At 37.1% G+C, this 23,052-nt stretch overlaps 1 protein-coding gene across 4 annotated transcripts in view; it reads right to left on the bottom strand.

Annotated features, from left to right (window-relative positions):
- The window catches only part of nrp2a (neuropilin 2a), a 74,113-nt gene that overhangs the window by 3,169 nt on the left and 47,892 nt on the right, over positions 1-23,052 (bottom strand). For 2 of the 4 annotated variants that reach the window (XM_058775020.1, XM_058775026.1), the window contains 7 exons: positions 22,660-22,804; positions 18,340-18,423; positions 17,666-17,827; positions 12,286-12,545; positions 10,996-11,089; positions 9,119-9,151; positions 1,614-1,673 (listed from right to left, as the gene is read on the bottom strand). In XM_058775020.1, coding sequence (XP_058631003.1) covers positions 1,614-1,673; positions 9,119-9,151; positions 10,996-11,089; positions 12,286-12,545; positions 17,666-17,827; positions 18,340-18,423; positions 22,660-22,804 — 838 coding nt within the window. Of the gene's footprint in view, positions 1-1,613; positions 1,674-1,700; positions 5,949-9,118; positions 9,152-10,995; positions 11,090-12,285; positions 12,546-17,665; positions 17,828-18,339; positions 18,424-22,659; positions 22,805-23,052 lie in introns of those variants that run through there. The other 2 variants (XM_058775035.1, XM_058775045.1) reach the window with 1 other exon arrangement.

The raw sequence follows: 23,052 nt of genomic DNA, 5'->3' as shown, positions 1-23,052 counted from the left end.
TGGTACCCCCTGCTGAAAAAAACAATAGAACCCTGCCCAAAACACAATAGAAAATGTAATGGTTTTAATGGTTATAATGGGAATTGTATTGGTTTTAATGGAAACTATTATGGTGTCTACTGGTATGTGATGGATTCTATTGGTGGGATGTTAAATCCTATTGGAAAAATGCCCAAAACACACTACAAAAAGGAATTTTGTAATGGTTTTACTGAAAAAGCTAATGGTTTATAATGGTATTTTAATGGAAACCATTGGAATTTCTGTGATAGTTTCTATTGGGCTTCTATTGTTTTTTTGTTTTTTTGTTTTTAGCAGGGCCATGCAAGTGAAAAAGGACACTGGTATTAACATGTTTATAAAGTATTTTTTTAAGTATTTTGAAGTAAATAGTGGTACTCCAAAGTACTTAAAAGAATACAATGGTATATCCTTGGTAAATTAATATAGTAATCAGTGAAATTACTGTACTTATACAACATGTTTTTGTAAGAATGTTTTGTTTAACACTACAGCCTTTGAAGGCTAAACAGAAGTTTTTGTGTTTGTTTTCCCACACAGTATCCTATGGAGGAAGATACTAACTAATGGCCTGGTCTGTGGGAGAATACTGTCGGCATGGTTGTTTTCAGCTGACAAAACTAAGCCGTAAACTCTTTTGTGGCACCCTGTGCCTTGCTAGCGGTTGCATTAGGCTTAATTAGGTTGCTTTTGACAGTGAGCTGATGCCAAAACTCGCACCAGCTGAGCTGCTTTTGCACTTTGACTGATATCTGTTGCATTTTGTTAAAGCTTTTGTCCTTTTAGTTCCAACAAACGGCTTCTGAGGTGATTGACAGCTTGTGTAGAGTGTTAGCTAAACACAGACTTCATTACATTGTATTAGAGTAGGGGGAAAATGAGAAAAAGATGGAAGACATCGATAAAGGAAGTCAGGGAGAGTGAAAGAAAGACTGACGGAGGGGGGTGACAGTCTATAAGGATGAACAGATTTCGGTTGGGTAATTAACTCGTCCTTGTCTTTTTTATTTATTTATTTAAGAGCCAAAACAAAGACATCTTTATGAGTTAGATGGATTCCAACTGTGTGATAGCAGGAAGGGAAGGGCGGAAAGTCTGATAACCGGAGATTTTCTGCAGAAATGCGGGGTGAGGGCGATGCGAGTATGAACAAACACGTACATACCCACACAAACACACTGTAGAATGTCAGCTCAACCCATACAAACATATGCACAGATGCACTGTGGAGCTCCACAGTTTGTGACAAAAAAATAATGGAATGGGAAGCAGCATTCACAACCCATTTAATTACATAATGTGGTGTATTTTCAAATAAACATTGATTTGACAGATAATGTGCATAGAAAAATCATTCATAATTAGACCAGAAAAAAAACATTATTGAATTAGGGTGAATTTTGATTTCATGTTCACTTCAAATATGTGCAAACCATCTGTTTTTGACTAATCTCAAAACATTGAGGAAAAAAAAAAAAAAACAATAGATGAAAGATTTCTCATTCCTGGTTCCATTTCTTTGAACTTAGTTAGAATAAATAGCCTGCCAGTAAGCAGTCATATATTGTATGTATGTAATAGTGGGAACTAACCTGCATTTATGTGGTCCTTCCCATTGAAGAGACGCCCATTTCCAACCGCTGGTTTTTTAACTGTGGACAGAAATGTAAACATTGTATTGAAATATATAATATGACACAAAAGAATGTGTTTTGTGGTCAAAAAGTGCTCAAAATTATTTATAATGATACATGTATTAATGAATATAAGTGTGCATTCTTGAATTAACAAACTTCAGGATACAATAGGGCATTAGAGTTATCTTCACATCATAACATTTGATTATTCAGAATTCAGATAACTAGCTATAAACATGTCAACAATACACAGTAACTAACTTCAACAAACTTGCTAATTTACAGTAATACCAGCTATAATACAATAACTTGTAAAACAGAGTTTGTGCAGCTCTAAGTGTTTGCATTCATGTACTTGGATTGACAGAGATCTAAATAAGTATATTTTGAGACTTGAGGCTAAGTAATAAATTATTAAAGGGTCGCAAGATACGTAACATGATTACAGAGTACAGAGAATAACATCATGTGACCTGCATAATTACTAATTGAAGCACACCAGCATTTAAACATTAAGGGAACACACAAATATAGCAGCAAAAATAGGCCAGTGTCTATTGTTACTGCTCTGATATAAATAGATATAAAAAGAAGTGAGGATTAGAAAAATAAGATTTTATTGTCACATTTTAAAAGCAGGTTTTCAAGACACAAATTCATCAAGCAAAAATATTCTGTTCACATTCGCATTTTAAACAATTGACTAATTTCAAAGTTGAGGTATAGGCTGACCACAGTAAGAAGGTACTTTCATAAAGCAAAGTGCATTATCATCATCATCCTCATTATTATGATTAAATTCATAGTCTGTATCAGAAGCATCACCACCACCACCTAAGTTAGCTTTGCAGTGCAATAAAAGGCCCATAACTTTCAAATGGCTTTATGGATCAGGTCGCTTTGTTCCAAAAATGTCCGAGTCAGAGCCCGTTGTGTCTAAAAGCAGAGAAATCAATGTGAGAGCTAGCGCACCACGGATGTGAAGGCGGTAGCCTGACTGGATCCATTGTGAGCGATCTATTCTACCCAACTCCCCACCTCTGAGGAGAATGCTGTCGACTGTTCGACAGCCCCTGAGATGCCCGTGTCCAAAAGTACAGTTAGCATGAGTCATTCGGATCCGAGCAGACATCAGCCAGGGGTGTGAACATCAACCTCAATCCTCCGCTCTTTGAAAAATAGACTGTTTTGCTTTATTAGAAGCTTCGCGGTTCAGTATACGCGATGCATTTAAGAGCCCGAGAAGAATGGCTGTTTGGCATCACGCCTCGCTGGGTGACGTGTTGACGGCGTTCTCGAGAGAGCGCTCGCACTCATTAATGTGGTTTCCCGAGTCGACGAGAGACACGGGGCGGGAGACGGAACGCCTTTAGCAGCTTTAATAAATGGTATCTGGTCCATTAACTAATTAAAAAATATTAAGAGTGAAGAAAGAAGGGGGGACACGGTTTAGGGAAGAAAAGAGCGATAAAGTGGCTGCTTTAAAAGCACATTGCATGACGGTGCCAAAACATCTCTTACCACCTCACAGCAGGAAATGGCATTAAAAAGCCCCTCAGGAGCCAAGGGTCTTTATCTTTTTATTTCCATTTTGAACAGCTCTATACTTCTTATATCGACATGAAGACCTTTTGAAATGCTTTTTCTAGATCCGCTGAATGTTCTTAAAGGCACAGTTTACGTGAAAACGATAATTCGGTCATCATTTACTCAAGTCGTTCCAAACCTGCATGCCTTTCTTTGAAATATGAAAGACAAAAGGAAATGTTTACACTTTTTCTATAAAATGAAAACACAAAAGGGGATGAACAGTGTAAAGGCCAAACCAATGCCTTTTGCTGTCACTAATGTCAAATTTGCCACCTTATTTGATTATACGCTAATGCAAATGAGATTTGAGCAAATAATGACTTTATTTTTGCTCACATAAATCTATTCTATGGTTCTATACAAATTACATTTATGATACCGTATTTGGTGAGGTAATTTTCACTTACATAAAGGTTCAGCATGAACATTTTTGAAAACATTTCCTTTTGTCTTACACAGAAGAAAGGAAGCCATAACAGTCTGAGTAAGTTTTCATTTTGGGGAGACCTATTCCTTTAAAACGGTTACATCTTACCGGTAATACCTTGGAGTAGCATTTATGATAATCAAATGGTACTGCCACCGTATGTTCGTGACACTCCCCCCTGTCCTAATACAGAACTGATTAATATAACCTATAAAACCGAATGACAACTCAATTCAGTAAATGATTCAACATGGCTATGAAAATGCATATGGCAATCTTGGACAGCATTCACTGCTAATCACTCCTGAAGCTTCACGATGCTTCAGTGAACCAAAATTGCTACCAGGTGTTGATATCTGCACAAGTTCTCTTCCACCCCAGCGCTCAGTGCTTCCTCATAGCATGGAGACGGAGAAAGGAAACAGCTGTCTTTGTTTATGGGACTTGTTTTTGGAGCCTCCACACCAGCAAGCGTTTGCTCAGAATAACACACGCCAACACAGTTTTGGGTGATCTTTGGGAAAAAAATGTGAGAAATGCGAGATAGAAAGGAATAGCCTAGATACTGCCACAGAGAACACAGAAACAAACACAAAACATGAAGACTCCCTTGCTTAATCCCTCTTTCCCATAATTCTCTTATCTCATTGGTGGCGCCATCCCTTCATTTAAGTTGAGCACATCGTTGATATAAAACCATGCCTAATAAAATGTTTAAAGTCAACATGAAAGAACATTTGCAATGCATTGTAGTTCCATAATGAAAAACTGTTAGATGCTCTTATTCAGTGAGAATTGATTGGATGGTGAAAAGTTGGTGTTTCATAGAACGATAGAGAATTGCACATTCTTCCTGCCACTTTTGGCGAGGCTTTTTAATTGGGAAACTCAGTGTCAGTGTTTACTAGTCAAATCTATTTTTGTTTGCAATTACTGAAGCACTCTTTATTACGTTATCGACAACCGCCGTTAATCTATTGTGGTAAATATTGGCAAGGTTTTAGAAAGGCTGCATTACCTACAACCGCAGCTTAAAACAAGTGGTAGCAATAACATTAACCAATCATTTGCATGATCTAAGCGACATCAGTGGAAAAAGGAAACTCATTACACAAACATTTTTCTCTTTGCAATAACAATGCATTGATCAATTTTTCACAATAAGTCCAAGAAGATGTATTAAGCTACTCAATTTCGATTTCATGTTGACTTTAAAGGCAGTGTTCATCATGACAGCATATGTTTATATCATCTTAGGTGGACTCTCCATTTATCAGGCTTAACTCAAGTTGTTTACATGCAGAAACCTTTTAAGCAATACTTCGCCTTCCCTTATTACTAATTAAATCATGCTTGCGTTGTATTCAAAAAGTGCTAAGAAGCACATTCTCAATAATGGAGCCTCCGCCCGTATGCTTTAATTTATCTGAAAGCTTCATGTTCTCTCTTTCACCAAAGGTCTCTTCCCATGTTCTGCTATAATAAGGTAAAGTACTCGTAATCAATCTCAGGGACTAGTCAAAGTGCAAACATTGTGGCATGTCCACAACAGCTCTGAACTCGCCGGTGTTCTGACCTTGTCCAATCACATTGATTTAACATAAGTACAGCACACTGGATCAAAGTCAGGCCAGGATCAGCGATTGAGGTCCTCTTGGCTTGGCGTTCATCAAGAGGCTGGATACAGATTCGCTCTTGGAGAAGTTCCCTCCAGATGAGTACGAGCTGGCTAGATGTTGTAAACAAGCTGAGCACACTAGTAAGACAGGGTTGTCAGTATCCAAGAAAGAAAAGAACACGAACAGAACGAGGAAACAGAAAAATCGAAGTGTTGGGTTCATCTGGATGCATCCGAATCCAAGCATCTGAGAGCGTTTTTTGAGGTTCTCCTCCAACTCTTCAGTCTGAGATCTGCATTTGTCAAGGACTTCCTTCACGAAGTCAGCATTTGCAGGCAAACCTCTAAACCTTTAGTCCAGGTGTTCACCAGTAGGAATTCCCATCGCCCTTCTCAACCCATACAGTCAACTTGGGCGTCACCCCAGCCCTGTGCATGCCGCCATTCGGGTAATGTGCATTGTGGGGGCCGTAGTAGGCCATTGTGGGTTGGTTCCTCCTGGCCGTAAGATGGCGACAGCTAATGGCCATGACAATGACAATGAGCAGGAACAAGATGGCTCCTCCACCAGCCATTATGTAATACCAGTTGGGCAAAACGGGTGGTACTGACAGCGTATCTATTGTTGGCTCACTCTTGCCTGGTAGGGCTCCCCCTGGTGGAGAGATATACAAACTGTGAAACACGCCATACTACTGCTAGGTTCAAATGCAAACACACTAATGCCATGAAAGATGCTGTATTGACTGTTTTGGCATAAGCTTCATGCTCCATGTTTCACTGTTCGAAATCACCATGAAATAACCTCTTTCCAGTAGAGGAACAGTTGTTGAGGGATCTACGTTCGGTTTGCATAGAGGCATGTACAGTGAAACAATGGAAGTGAATGCAGTGCTGTTATGTAACGTGCTTTCAAATAGGCACCTGAGTCAGACTCCAAGCATGTTGCAAATAAAGACTGCCCTGCTCTAGTCCTGGGGAGTGGGAATGCCGTACTATAAATTGAACTGGATTTTTTTTTTTTTTGCATGCTGGATTTTGGGACAAGTCTCTCTCCAGGACTACTCAAAGGGCAGGTGGATACATGACTACAAGTGCTGATAGTTCTCCAAACCGTTATTTCTTAGGGGTACATTGGGGCTGCATTCAAAACAAGAGGCTGTTTTGCCAAGCAGAGGCACATGCATTCTGTTCTCCCTCAATTCGGTCTTCTGGTTCTTGCAGAATGCTGACAGATAACTGATCACTGCAGGAGTTTGTAATAAGGCTGGGCAACTTCGTCAATACATCGTGATGCACCACTATATCAGAAATAGATCACAACTGAGATTGAGAAAGACCCAATGTGACTGTGTGAAAGACTGATAATGTGGAATAATATTTTTTGCATCGTCTTGCTTCAATTTTGTCAAGCATGCCATGTTTTAAATTATTACGACATGCATTCATGTGTAACTTCCATCAATATGACATTTCTATTCAGTTTTCTTTATCAGTAATTAAATTTAGTGGCTGAAAAGTGCAATAAAATATTTTCAGTTTTTTAGTTTATTTTAATTTTTTTAACTGAAAATTTATAATGACTACTTTGATGATCACTGATTATTGTAAACTGAATGATAATAATGTATATAAATGCAAAAATAGCTAACTAAAAAATAAAAACTTAAATAAATGTAAAAAAGAAAATAAATTAACATTGAAAAATACATAAATACATTTAAAAAGTTAATAAATAAATAAACAGATAAATAAATAATAATAAAAAAGTAATATAGGGAACTAAATTACAGATGCAATATCTTGGGGAAAAAGGTCACTATAGATTTATGGCTGAATATGCATACATTCAGTTTGTAAGTTAAATTACAACCATTAAACCACCTAGTGTAACACTCCAAGACTTGTGATAGGCTAATTTTCACACCCACCACAAAGCTACTGGATGAGTTCAGCTGGTCTGGAAAACCAACGTGAAACACCGCATGTTGACTTTAAATTGAAACAGCTTTGAGCAATTTCTGACACACTGAAAATAAAAACAACCCTACATCTCGACAAAAACAACCAAAATAGTAACAAATATTACAATCACACAACAAGTGGAAGCAGAGGTTCTTGTCAGCTTTGCTTTGTCTATCTCACAGATTAGTAAGCACCGTGTGAGAAGCGAACATTCGAGAAAAGAATGACACCAAAAAAAAAAAAACAGTTCTCCAGGGACTCCAACGAGACATACCCTGAGTCTCTGATGCAATGCTGCCATCTGAGCAGAACCCGGCACAGGCAGACATCTTGTTATGCTATATTCAGCCACGGAGCATGACTGAGCCACTCATTAGGGAGAGCGACTTGGCTCTGCCTGTGTCTTTTATTGACACTCATTTCACAAAAGAAAGTGGAGGTGCTAATATGCCGGTAGCTTGTTTGGGTATTCTTGCCAATGCAAGAATACAAGTTTTTTAAAAATACAATTTTGTAATAAAAAGAAATGGAGTGCCAAATATAAAAACCATCATACTGCTTCGGTGTCCAGTGTTGGACTGCAGTCCATATCTATGTGTCCATACACACTGACAAATATTCTGTTCACGAAGGATCCTACACCTTTCTTACAATTCCCATGGCTTTTCTAGTCGTTTGTGATTACAGATAAGGATTTTTCATTAGAAAAATCATTAGATTGATGATTTAATTTTTTTCTGTCAGGTACCAATTTTGAAATGAATGCATGCTAGAAGCATACAGGTGACTGCTTTTCATCAAGTAATTTATAGCTCTCCATGTTATGTCTAACATACATTTTTGACACAAGGATCAGCAGTGTGCATGATCAGCTATTCATAAAAATAAAATGTGCGTTTTAGAGTTCAAATGTCTCCAATAAAACAAAACAGGCATGCATTTACATATGAATCTATGCCATCCAATGAGTCACAAAAGAGTCCCTTTAACAGATGTCCTATAGACTTTGAATATAGTATCAGTTTCTTTAAAAATGTTTGGTAACATTTTAGTTTAGGGACCAGTTGTCACTATTAACTAGTTGCTTGCACATTACTAGCATATTGGCTGTTTATTAGTACTTATAAAGCACATACTAATGCCTTATATTTTAGATCACTTAATCTTACCCTACTTAAACTTAACTACTAACAATTAATATGCAGGAAATTAGGAGTTTATTGAGGCAGTAGTCATAGTTAATAGTTCAAAGTGAGAACTGGTCCGCAAACTAAAGTCTGACCAAACGGTTAAACCCTAAAATATTTCCAAGGTTTTCCATAGTGTTAGCATGGCTGAATGGAGAAGATGTCTCAAAAATAGACTGACAGGATACCCATCTGGTTTGGACTGCTACGAATAGTCAACGACATCAAATGATACAGTATTGACACAACCTCAATGAGATTTGAGAGCTATGACAGAAGGGATGATGTTCAGCGAATAATGACTGGAATATTTCATGCAAGAAAGAAAGTCATACAATTTTGAAGCGACATGAAGGTGAAGTTTCTGTTATTTCTGAGGAACTATTCCTTGAATGCCAAATTGTGTCACGTTGTGGCAGATCAGCCTCATGGGTTCAGCAGCCTGACAGCCCATGTTTGAGCATCTTTCCCAACTGGGACCTTAAATTCACCAAAAACGGATTGGTCACCTCAAATAACCGACCCAACCCCAGGCTCCTCAACTCACTGCATAAATACCGCATGCTAGGAAGTAAAACGAACCCTAGATCATCGCTGTATACAATAACTGCTGAGCAGGGCAAAGAGCAGGAAGTGCAAACATTCACACCCGAGGCAGAGAGTTTAAACTCACCGGTTATGTCTGGAGGGAACGCGGCAAAAAGTTCTAGATGAGGAAGAGAAAGATGGGAGAGGCAGAGAAAGAGAGAAAGACAAACAGAGCAAAATGTTAATCTGTAATGTAAGGTTAACAGTGGGGTACATCCATGCATTACTATATCAGATGCTAATGACTCAGAAAACATGCACTGAATTTCATAAAATTATGAATAACCTACATCAGAGTCCACAAAGGAAATCAATCTAAGATGGTGTGTGAAATATTTAACTCTCAAATCAAAAGGAAACAGGACCTTGTGGCATTATTTCCATGATAATTAACCCAAAAACTCTCATTATTATCTCAAAGTTTACTTTTGAGTTTTTTTTTTTTTATCATTATTCTCGTTTATTACAAATTTTATCATCAATTATTATTTTTCTTTATTATCATTATTCCCATTATTTTCAAATATGAACAAGGCTACTATTACTACTACTACTACTACTACTACTACTACTATAATAATAATAATAATCTGTTATCCGCAATTATTAATGCTTATTATTATTATTATTATTAATTTATTATAATACAAACAAATCCAGTACCCTGTTTTTTCCAATTAAAACCTATATATATATATACTGAATCATTATATATATCACTGAATCATTTTAAATGGTCCTTCTGTTGCTAATGAATTTTTAAAAGTATAAATATTCTATGAAGTGCTTAATGGTCATGAAAATAATGTAACAATGCAAAAAATCTTCACAATCCTTGATTTTCTGGAATGAGTTATGACCTGGATATGTTCTTAACAGGTTTTGAGATTTATCCAGGTGCTGTTTCCAATTGCTATTATTAAAAACATTTTTCCTTTAGCTAAATTGTCTCTCCCGAACCCCTATTCAGTGTTCAGATAAGGCATTTGACTCTCAGTTTGTTGGCACAGAGGCATGTTTTCAAGATGTTTTCATGTAGTGAAGGTTTTGTTTTGGGGAGCGAACATGGAGGGACAGAGAAGATTGCTTGAATTCTTGAAACGCAAACAATTAGAAAAAGACGAGAAACTATCGTTGGGGCCAGTGGCTCGGGGATCTCTTTTTGGAGGGAACTGCGAGTCCAACTGCACGGGTCGATAAGAATTCTCCCAGCATGCTTTGGGAAGAATCACAGCAGGCGCATGGTGGAACACGAGCTCAGGAGGCTTCCAATTTTTGGATTCGAAATGAACCACCAAGTCCCGTAGCCTCGGAGCGAGCCAAGCGGCGACGCTGCGAGCCAAAAATGACTAAATCAGGGTTTCCAGTTATGGACTGGGAATCGTAGCAGCGGCGAGCACATGGTCACATTCTGATGTCTTTAAGACCATAAACCACAAAGCTTCTGTGCGAGATCCATCCTCAAAAAGCTCTGGCTATCAGCTAATTCCGTTAAAAATCTCTGTTTACAAACATGGAAGGAGAAGCGCAAAGGAAATAATGAAACATAGATTAGCATCGGGGCCCAGGGGCATTTGTGGCCTAGATTTGATTCTACATTTTGCATTTGATGGCAAACAACGAGCCGCAGTATTTTTTTGTGTGTGTCCTCCTTTCATGTTAATAAATTCTATTTTGAGAAGCTCTTTGAGATAGTGGCTGTGATGGCTAAGGTTTGATCACAGTAAATAGAGAGGTTTATGGAGTGAGATTCTCAGCGAATTATGGTGAAATGGTGGAACTGGAATATGTGCCGTCTGTAATGAAGAGATAAAGGTGAACTTCACAGGAAACCAGAAAGAGCGTGGCAGGGAGAAACATCTGGTAGAGATAATGCAAGGCTTTGGCTTAAATTGTTGCTATGAATGACAACAAAAGGACAAAACCAATGATGGAAGAAAAAGATGAAACATGCACACTTACGAGTACACTCCTCCAGTGGTGTGTTCACACTCATGTGGATGTTATCGATCCAGATGTGGCCTTTGGTACCCTCAAAAAATCCTTCGATTACCACCTGTGTGATGAAATATGAGCACATAGTAAAATGTCACCATGATTTCTGACAGGCTGTCAAATAAACAATTAATGACGATTCAAAATGAGTAATCATTTGGGCTGTCAATAGATTCAAGTAAATATCATGCTTGTGTGTTTTTACAGTGAATTTAACTAATAGCTTTCTGTCACATTTGATGCATATGAATGATGCATAAAGAAAATGAGGCCCATTTTGGGACCATAAAGATTTTTATAGTGTTACATTTTTTCAGTTTGCTTTTTAGTTGTTTGAAATTCCCTTATTAGATTCACATTTTTGACTGTTTTATAGATCTTTTTTTTTCTTTTTTAAATATTAACAACAACAATTATTAGAAATAATTGATATATTTTTATTACAGTGATGGACAAATGGAAATTTGGATAAAAATACACAAAATAGACTTTTTCTTGTGAATTTGGGATGAAATGTATGCGATTGGCTAGATTAATCTCACATTTTGAACACAACTATTACAATTTATTTTGCTTTCTCAAGACTAAAACATATTTTCCTTGTGATCTCAACTTAAGTTATTTAGCTTACAACAACAACAAAAAAAAGAGAAAATAAGAAAGAAAACAAGACCAGCGACATGTTCTTCAAGGAAAAAGTTAGATGAACATGGCAGTCAACTGAAAACTAGTTAACTAGTAAAACTAGAAGCCTGGTAAAGAAAATTTCAACAGCAACATACTCTAAAAAATCAATAGTTGAGAAAACTTCAAAGTTTAAGGCAACAAGCTTCAGGACATTTTTTGAGTTTTCTCAACTTATTGTATTCAGTTTATACAACAAAAAGTTGAGAAAACTCAGAAACGTCCTACAAAAACAAGTTAAGAAGACTCAAAAAACTCCTGAAGCCGGTTGCCTTAAACTTTTAAGTTTTCTCAGTTTTAGATTGGCTGCAATATACGTAAACCTACCAATATCTGTTGCCATGACTTATCGCAAGAGGAAAAAATTACGTTTTAGACATATAACATCAGTTAATGGAAATGCTGTCATTTCGCAGTCGTTTTTTTATCGAAATGTATAAAATATCACAAAAGTTTTGTGCAAATCTATGAAAACCAGTCAAATTATATTGTAAAGTTTACCAACACTATTTACCATACATTACATTTTTAATATAATCACATTTTACTGTATATCTCGTCTAATCTGCTTACCTGAAATTCATTGGGAGATCGAGGTATGATGGTCCGTCCTTCTTTCCAGATGGGCTCCTGGTCTCCACGGAGGGACCAGAGCAGGGTTTCCTCTTGGTGTTTGTTCTGCAGCAGGACCCTCAGGGTTCCCTGATCCTCCAGCTGATAGGAGAACATCAGGCAGAGGGGTCCGGTGTCGGGGTCCACACTGGGACTGAACAGCCGGGCTTTCTGGCCTTGCGTCTCAGGACTGGCCTCAATGTACAAGTAGTTTCCCAAACCTGAGAGAACAAACACAGCAAGGTGTATCACACAGAGCGACAGATGAAAATGTTACAGCCTTTTGGTTAGTCGCATGTAATCTTGTTTATTCCCCACTGGGCAAAACGTGCCATTCAGCACATGACATTTTAGCAGTCTGGTTTGTGTCACCGCGGGTCCGATCTATCAAACAGCCAGTGAGCACTTCCTCATCCCAAACTGTGTTTCCAAGCAACACGTTTCTCTTGTCCCGCCCGTCTAAACGTCATGCTGTGTGATTATACGGAAAAGTCAAGTGTGTCATTGTGGGAAAAGTCAAGCACTTCGTCATTAGTATTAGAGTCGTTCGTGAGCGACAGTAGCCCACTAGGCTCTACTGTAGGCACTTTAGGTGACGGCAGGTGTCTGTTTGCTAAGCCGAGAGTGAAAGAGCGTTAAGTGGGAGCAAGGCACGACCCCCACAGTGAAGAAAGAGCAGAGAGACAGGTGCACACTCTTTTATCTCTCTATATATTTGTGAATAATCTTTCCAGACGTTTCAAGGTCAAAAGGATCTCAAAAAAAGCTCATGTGGTGGCAGCCCGGCATCTCTCTGAGCCATCTGATTGGACGAGGAGGAAACATGTGACCTATTGGAGTCTTAAACATTTTGAGAACTGTCAGAAAGCGCCTATAACACCTTGCAGCTGTCGGCACGGCTTGTTAAGTCTTTCAGAGAGAGCATTTAAAATATTCCAAGGCAATGAATTTAAAATAGGTTTAGGATAACAATCCCCTTAACTTCACTGGGAATGCATATATGAGAAGATGTGAAGGGGTGGGGAGCGAATATCTTTAATTTATGTGAAAAAAGTCCCCCTTTTGATCGTAAGTACTATATTTATAAGGGGAAACGAATAATGATCTCTTGAAAGAGGCTTTAAGTACATGGAAGTCTATGCAAAAATCCGCCTGGAAGGCAGGTGAAGGACTGGAATACATGGTTGGAAATGCAGTTTTCCACAAGAATCTGTGCCTCTGAAGTCAATTAAAGATACTCAGATTCAACTCTTTGCCACACGGCAGCTGGAAAAGACTGAAATAAGGGTTTTTTGAACTTCCAGAAAGGAGGCCTGGGAAATTGCAATGCTTCTTACACTTTTAAATGGTTTTGGAACAAAATAAATCATTAAACAATATTGCTTAGCACCATCTACAACACATATATAATTGTATGATATGTAATGATATACGTTACTGTTCAAAAGTTTGGGGTTAGTATTTTTTTTTTTTTTTTTTAATAAAAGTTATACTTTTATTCAGCAAGGATGCATTTAATTGTTCAAAGGTGACAGTAAAGACATTAATAATGTTACAAAAAGATTTTTTTGTTCACAAAAAATATTACACAGCACTCCTGTTTTTAACATGGATAATAATAATAATAATAATAAAATATTGATCAGTAAATTATATTTCTAAAGGATCATATGACAATAAATCACATTTGAAAATATTTTAATATAGAAAACAGTTTTTTTAAATTGTAATAATATTTCACAATATAACAGTTTTTAATGTATTTTGATCAAATAAATGCAGCCTTGCTGAGCGTAAGAGACTTCAAAAACATTAGAAAAATGTTACCGACCCCAAACTTTTAAATGGTAGTGTATAATTAAAATATACCGGAAAAGCCAAATCTACAGTATAACATGAACACAAACTAATGAAAAAAGCTCTAAAATCTGACAGAATGAGCCACATTTGAAAATGCTGTAAAACAGCCAAAATATGCAAACCAGTGGAAGTGACCTCACATCAATTGAATACTATATTAATGTTTGGCAAACTTAGACAGCCTGCAGTTATAGTACTATGCCAAAGAATTATTAATTGTGTTTATTGTTAATAATTGATGTCATTATTTATTGAACAATGCCATCCTAATCATATTGCTGTTGCTGCCTTTTTATAAAAGCAATAAGTCAGTCGAGACCAAGCATTACGATGATTTTACCATGTCAACACTTCACTCTTAAATGTGGTGAAATGACTGCAACACATGCCCTAGAGTGGCATATTGCTTTATTAAAGGCAATGTGAAATGGTGACCTATTTTACTTTCATAATCTGATGCATTTCAGAATAAAACAAAATAGTAATGAAGAAAAAAAAAAAAATGTGGAATTAAGCCAAACTCGAAAACTACAAGGGAGGCTGATGCAATGTTAAAAGCAAAGTTTTGCATGACGTCATTTCTTTCTTTCACAGTCATTCACCAGAAAGGTGTACCAGGAACGCAAATCTTGTTTTCATATTGACAAATATGTAGTAATCTGCAGCCCACGGATTCCCAGCTTTCAATCAAACAATGATTGTTTCGGCATTCCGAGATTATTTCTGTCTTCACTGCCATGCATGCTTTGTTCCTGGTGTACGCTTCTAATTGCGATGTGTCATGGGATAGAAATAGAGGGAGTGTGACAGTGTTTGGGAGGGAGAAAGGAGGAGAGAAAGCATGCCGAGCATTCATCCTGTTTTCCTCTTCTAGATCTCATGCCAGTGGCTGACATGTGGAAAGCAGACCGCCGTGTACAGAGGGAATGAGGTCACAGGAGTTTACAAGAACACGTACTGAAGTTAGAAAACTAAAAGGCTGTTCTGGAAACAGTCAAGGTGCCTCTCATCTGAGTGAGGTGGCAAAATGATTATGGGAAACTGATTCGGAGTCAGAATTAAGTCACATTACATGAAAAACAGGGCACAAGATACCCTGCTGAGTTTACACTGGCATCAGTTTCTATGTGCGTCCTGGCTGGTTTATGTTGGTTAGTACTGGTTTGATGCAATCCCAAAACTTTGCCAACATGATCTTTTGTGGAAAAGCTGATTGAATATTGCCATAAAAAATAAATCTATAATTAAATAACAATGCTATATAATATCTGTTTAACAAAATAAACAAAAAAGGGATCAATTAAGTAATTATAATTTATTTAAATATAATTATTAAATATAATAAATATATTAATATAATATTATATTATGTCTTTTTGTATAATACGTGTAAACTGTTGAACTGTTTGTGTTCTTTTATAATATAATACAATGTAATGTAATATACAGTGGGAACGGAAAGTATTCAGACCCCCTTAAATTTTTCACTCTTTGTTATATTGCAGCCATTTGCTAAAATCATTTAAGTTCATTTTTTCCTCATTAATGTACACACAGCACCCCATATTGACAGAAAAACACAGAATTGTTGACATTTTGCAGATTTATTAAAAAGAAAAACTGAAATATCACATGGTCCTAAGTATTCAGACCCTTTGCTGTGACACTCATATATTTAACTCAGGTGCTGTCCATTTCTTCTGATCATCCTTGAGATGGTTCTACACCTTCATTTGAGTCCAGCTGTGTTTGATTATACTGATTGGACTTGATTAGGAAAGCCACACACCTGTCTATATAAGACCTTACAGCTCACAGTGCATGTCAGAGCAAATGAGAATCATGAGGTCAAAGGAACTGCCTGAAGAGCTCAGAGACAGAATTGTGGCAAGGCACAGATCTGGCCAAGGTTACAAAAATTTCTGCTGCACTTAAGGTAAGAGCACAGTGGCCTCCATAATCCTTAAATGGAAGACGTTTGGGACGACCAGAACCCTTCCTAGAGCTGGCCGTCCGGCCAAACTGAGCTATCGGGGGAGAAGAGCCTTGGTGAGAGAGGTAAAGAAGAACCCAAAGATCACTGTGGCTGAGCTCCAGAGATGCAGTCGGGAGATGGGAGAAAGTTGTAGAAAGTCAACCATCACTGCAGCCCTCCACCAGTCTGGGCTTTATGGCAGAGTGGCCCGACGGAAGCCTCTCCTCAGTGCAAGACACATGAAAGCATGCATGGAATTTGCTAAAAAACACCTGAATAAGATTCTCTGGTCTGATGAGACCAAGATAGAACTTTTTGGCCTTAATTCTAAGCGTTATGTGTGGAGAAAACCAGGCACTGCTCATCACCTGTCCAATACAGTCCCAACAGTGAAGCATGGTGGTGGCAGCATCATGCTGTGGGGGTGTTTTTCAGCTGCAGGGACAGGACGACTGGTTGCAATCGAGGGAAAGATGAATGCGGCCAAGTACAGGGATATCACACAGCTAAAATAACGAAGGAGTGGCTTCACAACAACTCCGTGACTGTTCTTGAATGGCCCAGCCAGAGCCCTGACATAAACCCAATTGAGCATCTCTGGAGAGACCTAAAAATGGCTGTCCACCAACGTTTACCATCCAACCTGACAGAACTGGAGAGGATCTGCAAGGAGGAATGGCAGAGGATCCCCAAATCCAGGTGTGAAAAACGTGTTGCATCTTTCCCAAAAAGACTCATGGCTGTATTAGACCAAAAGGGTGCTTCTACTAAAAACTGAGCAAAGGGTCTGAAAAGTTTTTCTTTTTTAATAAATCTGCAAAAATGTCAACAATTCTGTGTTTTTCTGTCAATATGGGGTGCTGTGTGTACATTAATGAGGAAAAAAATGAACTTAAATGATTTTAGCAAATGCCTGCAATATAACAAAGAGTGAAAAATTTAAGGGGGTCTGAATACTTTCCGTACCCACTGTAATATAATATAATAATTAGGGCTGTCAATCAATTTAAAATCAACTAATTAATCACACATTTTTGGAATTAATCGCGATTAATCGCATATTCATATAATATATTTACATTGTCATAATTTCACATTGAATCTCCAAATTAATGTAGAAACAATATAAAGATTGCATATTTTATATACGTGTTGACAAAGATCTGCTTCACAGACAGCACACCAGTACCGAATTAACTTCTCTTTTTGCTTTTTAATGTGCTTGATAGTGTTTTCATACAGTCTACTGTAATGCAAGCCAAATGATGCCAGAAAAAAAATGGATGCTGCGTTAATTTTTGTAATGCGTTAAACTGAAAAAAATTAATAAATAAAAAAAAATCACACAATTCACACATCATAATATAATATATGACATTTGAGTAGAAGATTGTTTTTGTAAATGCTTTGTGTTTTCAAGCATGAACGCAGACTAGAGCCTACAGGCATGACAACCTCTGTATGCATGTGAATGTACGTGTGTGTGTGTGTGTGTGTAATACTCACTGTTTGAACCCATGGAGAGATCTTGACTCTGACCCAAGGCGGTGCTTTTGCTGGAGCTGTGTAGCGCCCAGCTGAGGTCAGAATCCGGGTCAAGGGTCCAACCACACAATCCTTGCTCAAAATCACACAGTCCTTTGTGAGACGGCAAGGCAGCATTGGTAACTGACAGATAGAATACATCAATACATTTGCATTAATATTCATCAACCCTGGCAAAACATTGGACGGCTAACGGCACTTTAAACTAAACTGAGTTTTGACCTTTAACTTCAGCTGCATCAATGTGCAAAAATATAAAATATCACAACAGCTCTGCCAAATAGGCCATGGAAAATGCTGATAGTGTAACTTATGTTAAAGGGATATAGATATTTATTGAACAAAAATGTGGTATAAAGTGCTTACAGGTCACATGCACATATTTATGTTGAAATATTATATTGCATATTGTACACAAGCACTTCACTTAAGCAAAGTCTCCCTTGTGAAAATACATTTGTGCATTATTGGTAGACTGATTAGTTTCCATTTCACATATGCATGCAACATCAACCCAAATGTGGCTGATTTCTGGAGGTTTAATGTGTTTGTGAAATGTATTCAGGCTTAAATCATGTATTGTAAAAAAAAAAAAGAAAATTATGCACACATTCTGTGCTTAGATCTAAACAAACCTGGACTGGGTTTCTGTGTTGTTCTGGTTTCTACAGAGGAGGCTTGAGTTGGTTTGGATGTCTCTACAGCTGGTGTGGAGGTTTCTGCAGAGGAAACACATAATTAACAATCTTACCTAGACCAGAATGCATTTCCATTCAAACGAATGTCTTTTTCTTTCCATTTCAAATGAGATTCCCTTTCATTTTAATTATGCAGCCAGCCATGAGTCAGACACTCATAAATTAAATCATAAAGCTCCAATCTCTGAATTTATGCCAGCGCAGAGGCGAACATAAACTATGTGCACAGTATGCAATCCTGTGCAAAACTATAATTTTGTCCCCGTATAGCCTGCAGGTTTTTGCATCTGTCTTAAATGATGACATCAGACTGATGGATGGCGTTGCTTTAGGGATAAAACCCAGACAAGCCATGGGGCGTTGAAGGAAAACAACACATGTATACATACATGCATACGAATATACAGGACCTTCAATCCATTATGTGTAAAAAAAACAAAATGCCTCCTATAACGACCTGAAACATTTTCACCACAAAAACAAGAACAAACATAATCTGTCAAGAGTAAATAAAACAATAAAACAAAAAAAAGTTCTTGAAAATAATCCTCATTTTAAATAAATAAATTGAATGTGTGTGTGTGTATGTATTCATTTAGTACAATATTAAGAGATTAAGAAATATTTATGCAATGACGTGATTTTTCTTGTAGAAATATATTCAGATTTTCAGATTCAAACAAACAGAATCAAGTGAAAAGGTTTTAGACTTAAATAAGAAGAGAAGCACATCTAGCACACAAACCGAACGGTCACTCACAGTAGTTTCTGCAAAGGAAGCGAATCGGTGCATACATTAATATTTTGAATTCATAAAAGGTGAGCCACAGCTGGTGATATTTGTCACTGTAATGCCATGGCCTTTTCTGAAGCAATTAGCCAGCTAATACCACTTCCTCTGCCCTATCGCTAACTGCCTCCCTCTCTACGCCATCCTCTTTCCCTCAATCATTCTTTCATATGCCTCCGCACCTGCAGTCTCTGTCCATTTGTTTTTCTTTGTCTTCTGATTCAATTAGTGCAGGGATGACGGATAAATATCATCACCTGTGTGGGACCCATGTACACAAGTGTGCAAACACTCTCCACGCCTTGAAGATGCTCTGTCAGTGTTTAAAGGTCGCTGTGTGTCACGGTGTAATGATTTTGACCTTTCAGAGATGTGACAGTTGTGTCAGCACAACAGACAAGACAAATATAGGGAACGCTGTCACAAAGCGCTGTACTTCTACCGTCACACTACAAGGCTGTTCTAAAAGGTAGGAAGCATAATTATGCATCCTTCTAAGTCAACGACAGCTTTGCGTGTAGATTTCACTGCAAAAGTGCGATGGGCATGGCAGTGTTGTTTTTGTATTACTTATATACTATTATAAAAATATATATATATTATATTATTTATTAATCATTTGAAGCAGCTTTTAGTTATTTTTTCCCAATTTTAATTTTAAGCTTAAGTATTTTTTTAATAATTTTGTCATTTTTATTAATTTTTGTCTTTTTAAAATATTTCTATTTAGCTTAATTAATTAATTAATTAAATTATAATTTATATAAATTTGTTATGCGTGTATGTGTGTATATAATATATACATACTAATATATTAAGTTTAAGACTTCCATCTTCCATTATTTCAACTTTATTTCAATTACGAAAAATAATTTGTAATATTTTTCATGAATTAACAATAACAACACTATTGTATGGACTTTTTTTCATATTTTTAAAATTATATGACAGAATTTTCTTCTTGTGTGTGTGCTTGTGTGTGTGTTCATTGCATGAATTAACTGTTAAATTTAGTAGCCTTTAACATATTCTCAAATTTCAATAATTCAAATTTTAATAACTTTTATTTTAAACACAGTAAGAAAAAAATCTATTAAAAAAAAAAATAAATAAATAAATAAAACAAAACAAAAACAGGTAATTTTCTGCCAGGACATCATCCGCTAAATGATGGTGATCTTGTTTAACTCAACACAACACAATGCAATGTGTAATTCAAAATATGGATAAAACAACTGTGAAAAATCAATACAGAAAAATCCTTCAAGTTAACAGTACATTGGGCCCTATTTTTATAATCATTTCCTAGAGTGAAGGTTATTGCGTTTTCAAAATGGCTGTGTATGTTATCCGTCTCTTTAAAGCATACGTGTAACTGTACACCTCACCTCAGGCTATAGTTGCCTTAATGTGATTAAGACTAGCGGGAAGATCATTGCCTCCAGTCTGTGTGTGTGTGTGTGTGTGTGTGTGCATGTCTGAGTGTGTTGGAAGTAATGGGAAGTAAGGCAAAGAAATGAAAGCATATTATTGATAGCTGTAATCTGTCTTCCATCCGTTCCATTCTGCTCCCCTTTTCTCAGCTCATATCCCATCATTCTCTTCTCTCTCCCTCTACTCTTGTCCTGTCATTTCTGCTTTCATCATATTCTCACCCTTTCTACAGGAAAGCTGTCACATCGTTCTCCAAAGACCCTGATTCAGCAAAAAAATAATAAATCAATAATAAAATATATATATATAAATAAATAAATAACAGAGCCTCAATTATGCATAAAGCTTTCCTCCATATTTCAGCCTGCCAATCACAGCTTGGCAAGGCAGCAGAGAGCAATAGTGCATGCTGGGAAAATAAATAGCTGCCTTTGGGGCCCCATAATTCACCTCAGATTCATGTAATGTACTATATATTATATACGTTTGATCGCTTCATTCATGATGACCAAAGCATATAAAATGACGACATGGCTGAGATAAAATACAAAAAGATTAATTAATTATCGGATACTATTTTGACAAACACAAGAATTAAATTTAAATGTAACTTTACATTTTTTGAAGAATCAAGCAACCACACAGAACACTAGAAGTCATTGGGAGATTAAACCAAGTGCATACTAAGTAACACAGTGTGGGCAGGTATATGTTTGCATACACAACAACAGCTGTTCCGTGGGATGGACATGTATAACATATGAGCTTGTGTGTGTGGGAGAGAGAACATGGGAAAAAGTATAATATGGTCTCTGATTAGAAACAGAAAGAGGAGGAGAAGTGAGAACACTGCAAGAACACTCCCTGAAAACAAATGGTGGGAAAGAGGGAAAGAGACTGTCTAGAAAGCAAGAAAGTTAAAACAAAAGAATGGAATTCAGAGACAGGTTGTGCTTCTTAAAGGGATAGTATTTCTGCATTCATTTATTCACCTTCATATAAAAAAAATAATTAGACCTGAACTGAATTAATTTCCATACCTCACAATCTACACTGGAAAAAAAAAAAAAAAAAAAAAGAAATGTAGAAAAGGATTTACTTTCAAACAATATCCACTCAGGAAATGCTATTCAATTTAATTTAATAATGAGATCTATCCTTACTATGTTCTATACAAATAAAGTAAATATATATATATGAAGGTCTGTAGAACTATATAAATACATGTTGAAGGTCTCTAGAACTTTGAGAATTTGGATTTCGCACCTAAAAGTGGAGCATACTGTGCATTTGCATATATATACACACACACACACTCAATCAGATGTATCTCCAGCAGCTCTACGATAAATTATACAACACAGAGGATAATTGGCACAGAGGGTAGCCGTCTGATTATAGTAGTGCTGCGTGAGTGTGTAAGTGTGGCTTTCATGTTTATGTTGTAGACACGGGAATGTATTCATCCAGGTTGATGCTCTAGTAAGTCTGATCAGATTGAGACAAACAATCATAATTGATTATAATAATAAACATGCAGTTGCTCCAACATGAAACAAAAATGTCTTTAATCTCTCATTAGTAGCTTCTAGACAGTAACGTGTTTAAATGGTCAGCATTTATATTTTTCTCCTGAGAAACAGATCTCAGGACTCTTTCATGTGTTTTCTCATAAGTTTTCAGAAGAGATCACACACACAACTGAGACGTCAAACTAAAGCCTTACAAAATTCATCCAGCCTCCACCAATTTTTAATGGTTGTTTTCTCCTATCCACTTCGCCTGTTTCCATGATTCTATTTTCTCTTCACATCAGTCTATCCATTACTTCTCCCCACCAAAAATGAAAAAAATAAAAACATTGTACAAGCTGCAATAAGCTTTCAGCTGACGGTGCGCTTCTGGGCAGCTGCTCGGTGTCAGTTGTAGAGACTGAGAATAAATTTCACCCTACAACTGGAACTGCCCAATCATCACCAAGTAATTTAGCTTATGATTTCACGATAGTGGTGTATTTGAGAGCCGTGTCCTACCTGGCAGGTTACAGCCCAGGACTTCCATTCTCATTCCGATCCCTGCGGGAGACCAACGCTCTGGATAGATGCGGATAAACTGTGCAGCCAGTTCCTCAAAACGCCTCAGCTCTGGGGTGTCATAGTGTGTGTTCCCCTCAAAGAGCTACAGAAAGAAAAGACGTTTTACACACACTGAATGGAAGCATCTGAACAGGTATCACAGGTGTCACAGGCGTGGTTAACCTGCTAGTAAAATCATTAGAATAGCATGTTTAGTTGGCTCATCATTTATGATGATTCATTGATCCAAGCTGGTCTAGATGATTGATCGACTGGATTTCCATCTAATGGACTTGGTTTTTGACCTTGTAGAACATCTTAATCAAGGACTGGTAGCAACAAACCGGAATG

Source organism: Onychostoma macrolepis, chromosome 01, assembly GCF_012432095.1.
Source record: "Onychostoma macrolepis isolate SWU-2019 chromosome 01, ASM1243209v1, whole genome shotgun sequence".
Classification (NCBI taxonomy): domain Eukaryota; kingdom Metazoa; phylum Chordata; class Actinopteri; order Cypriniformes; family Cyprinidae; genus Onychostoma; species Onychostoma macrolepis.
This window is presented reverse-complemented; position numbering and strand designations above follow the sequence as displayed.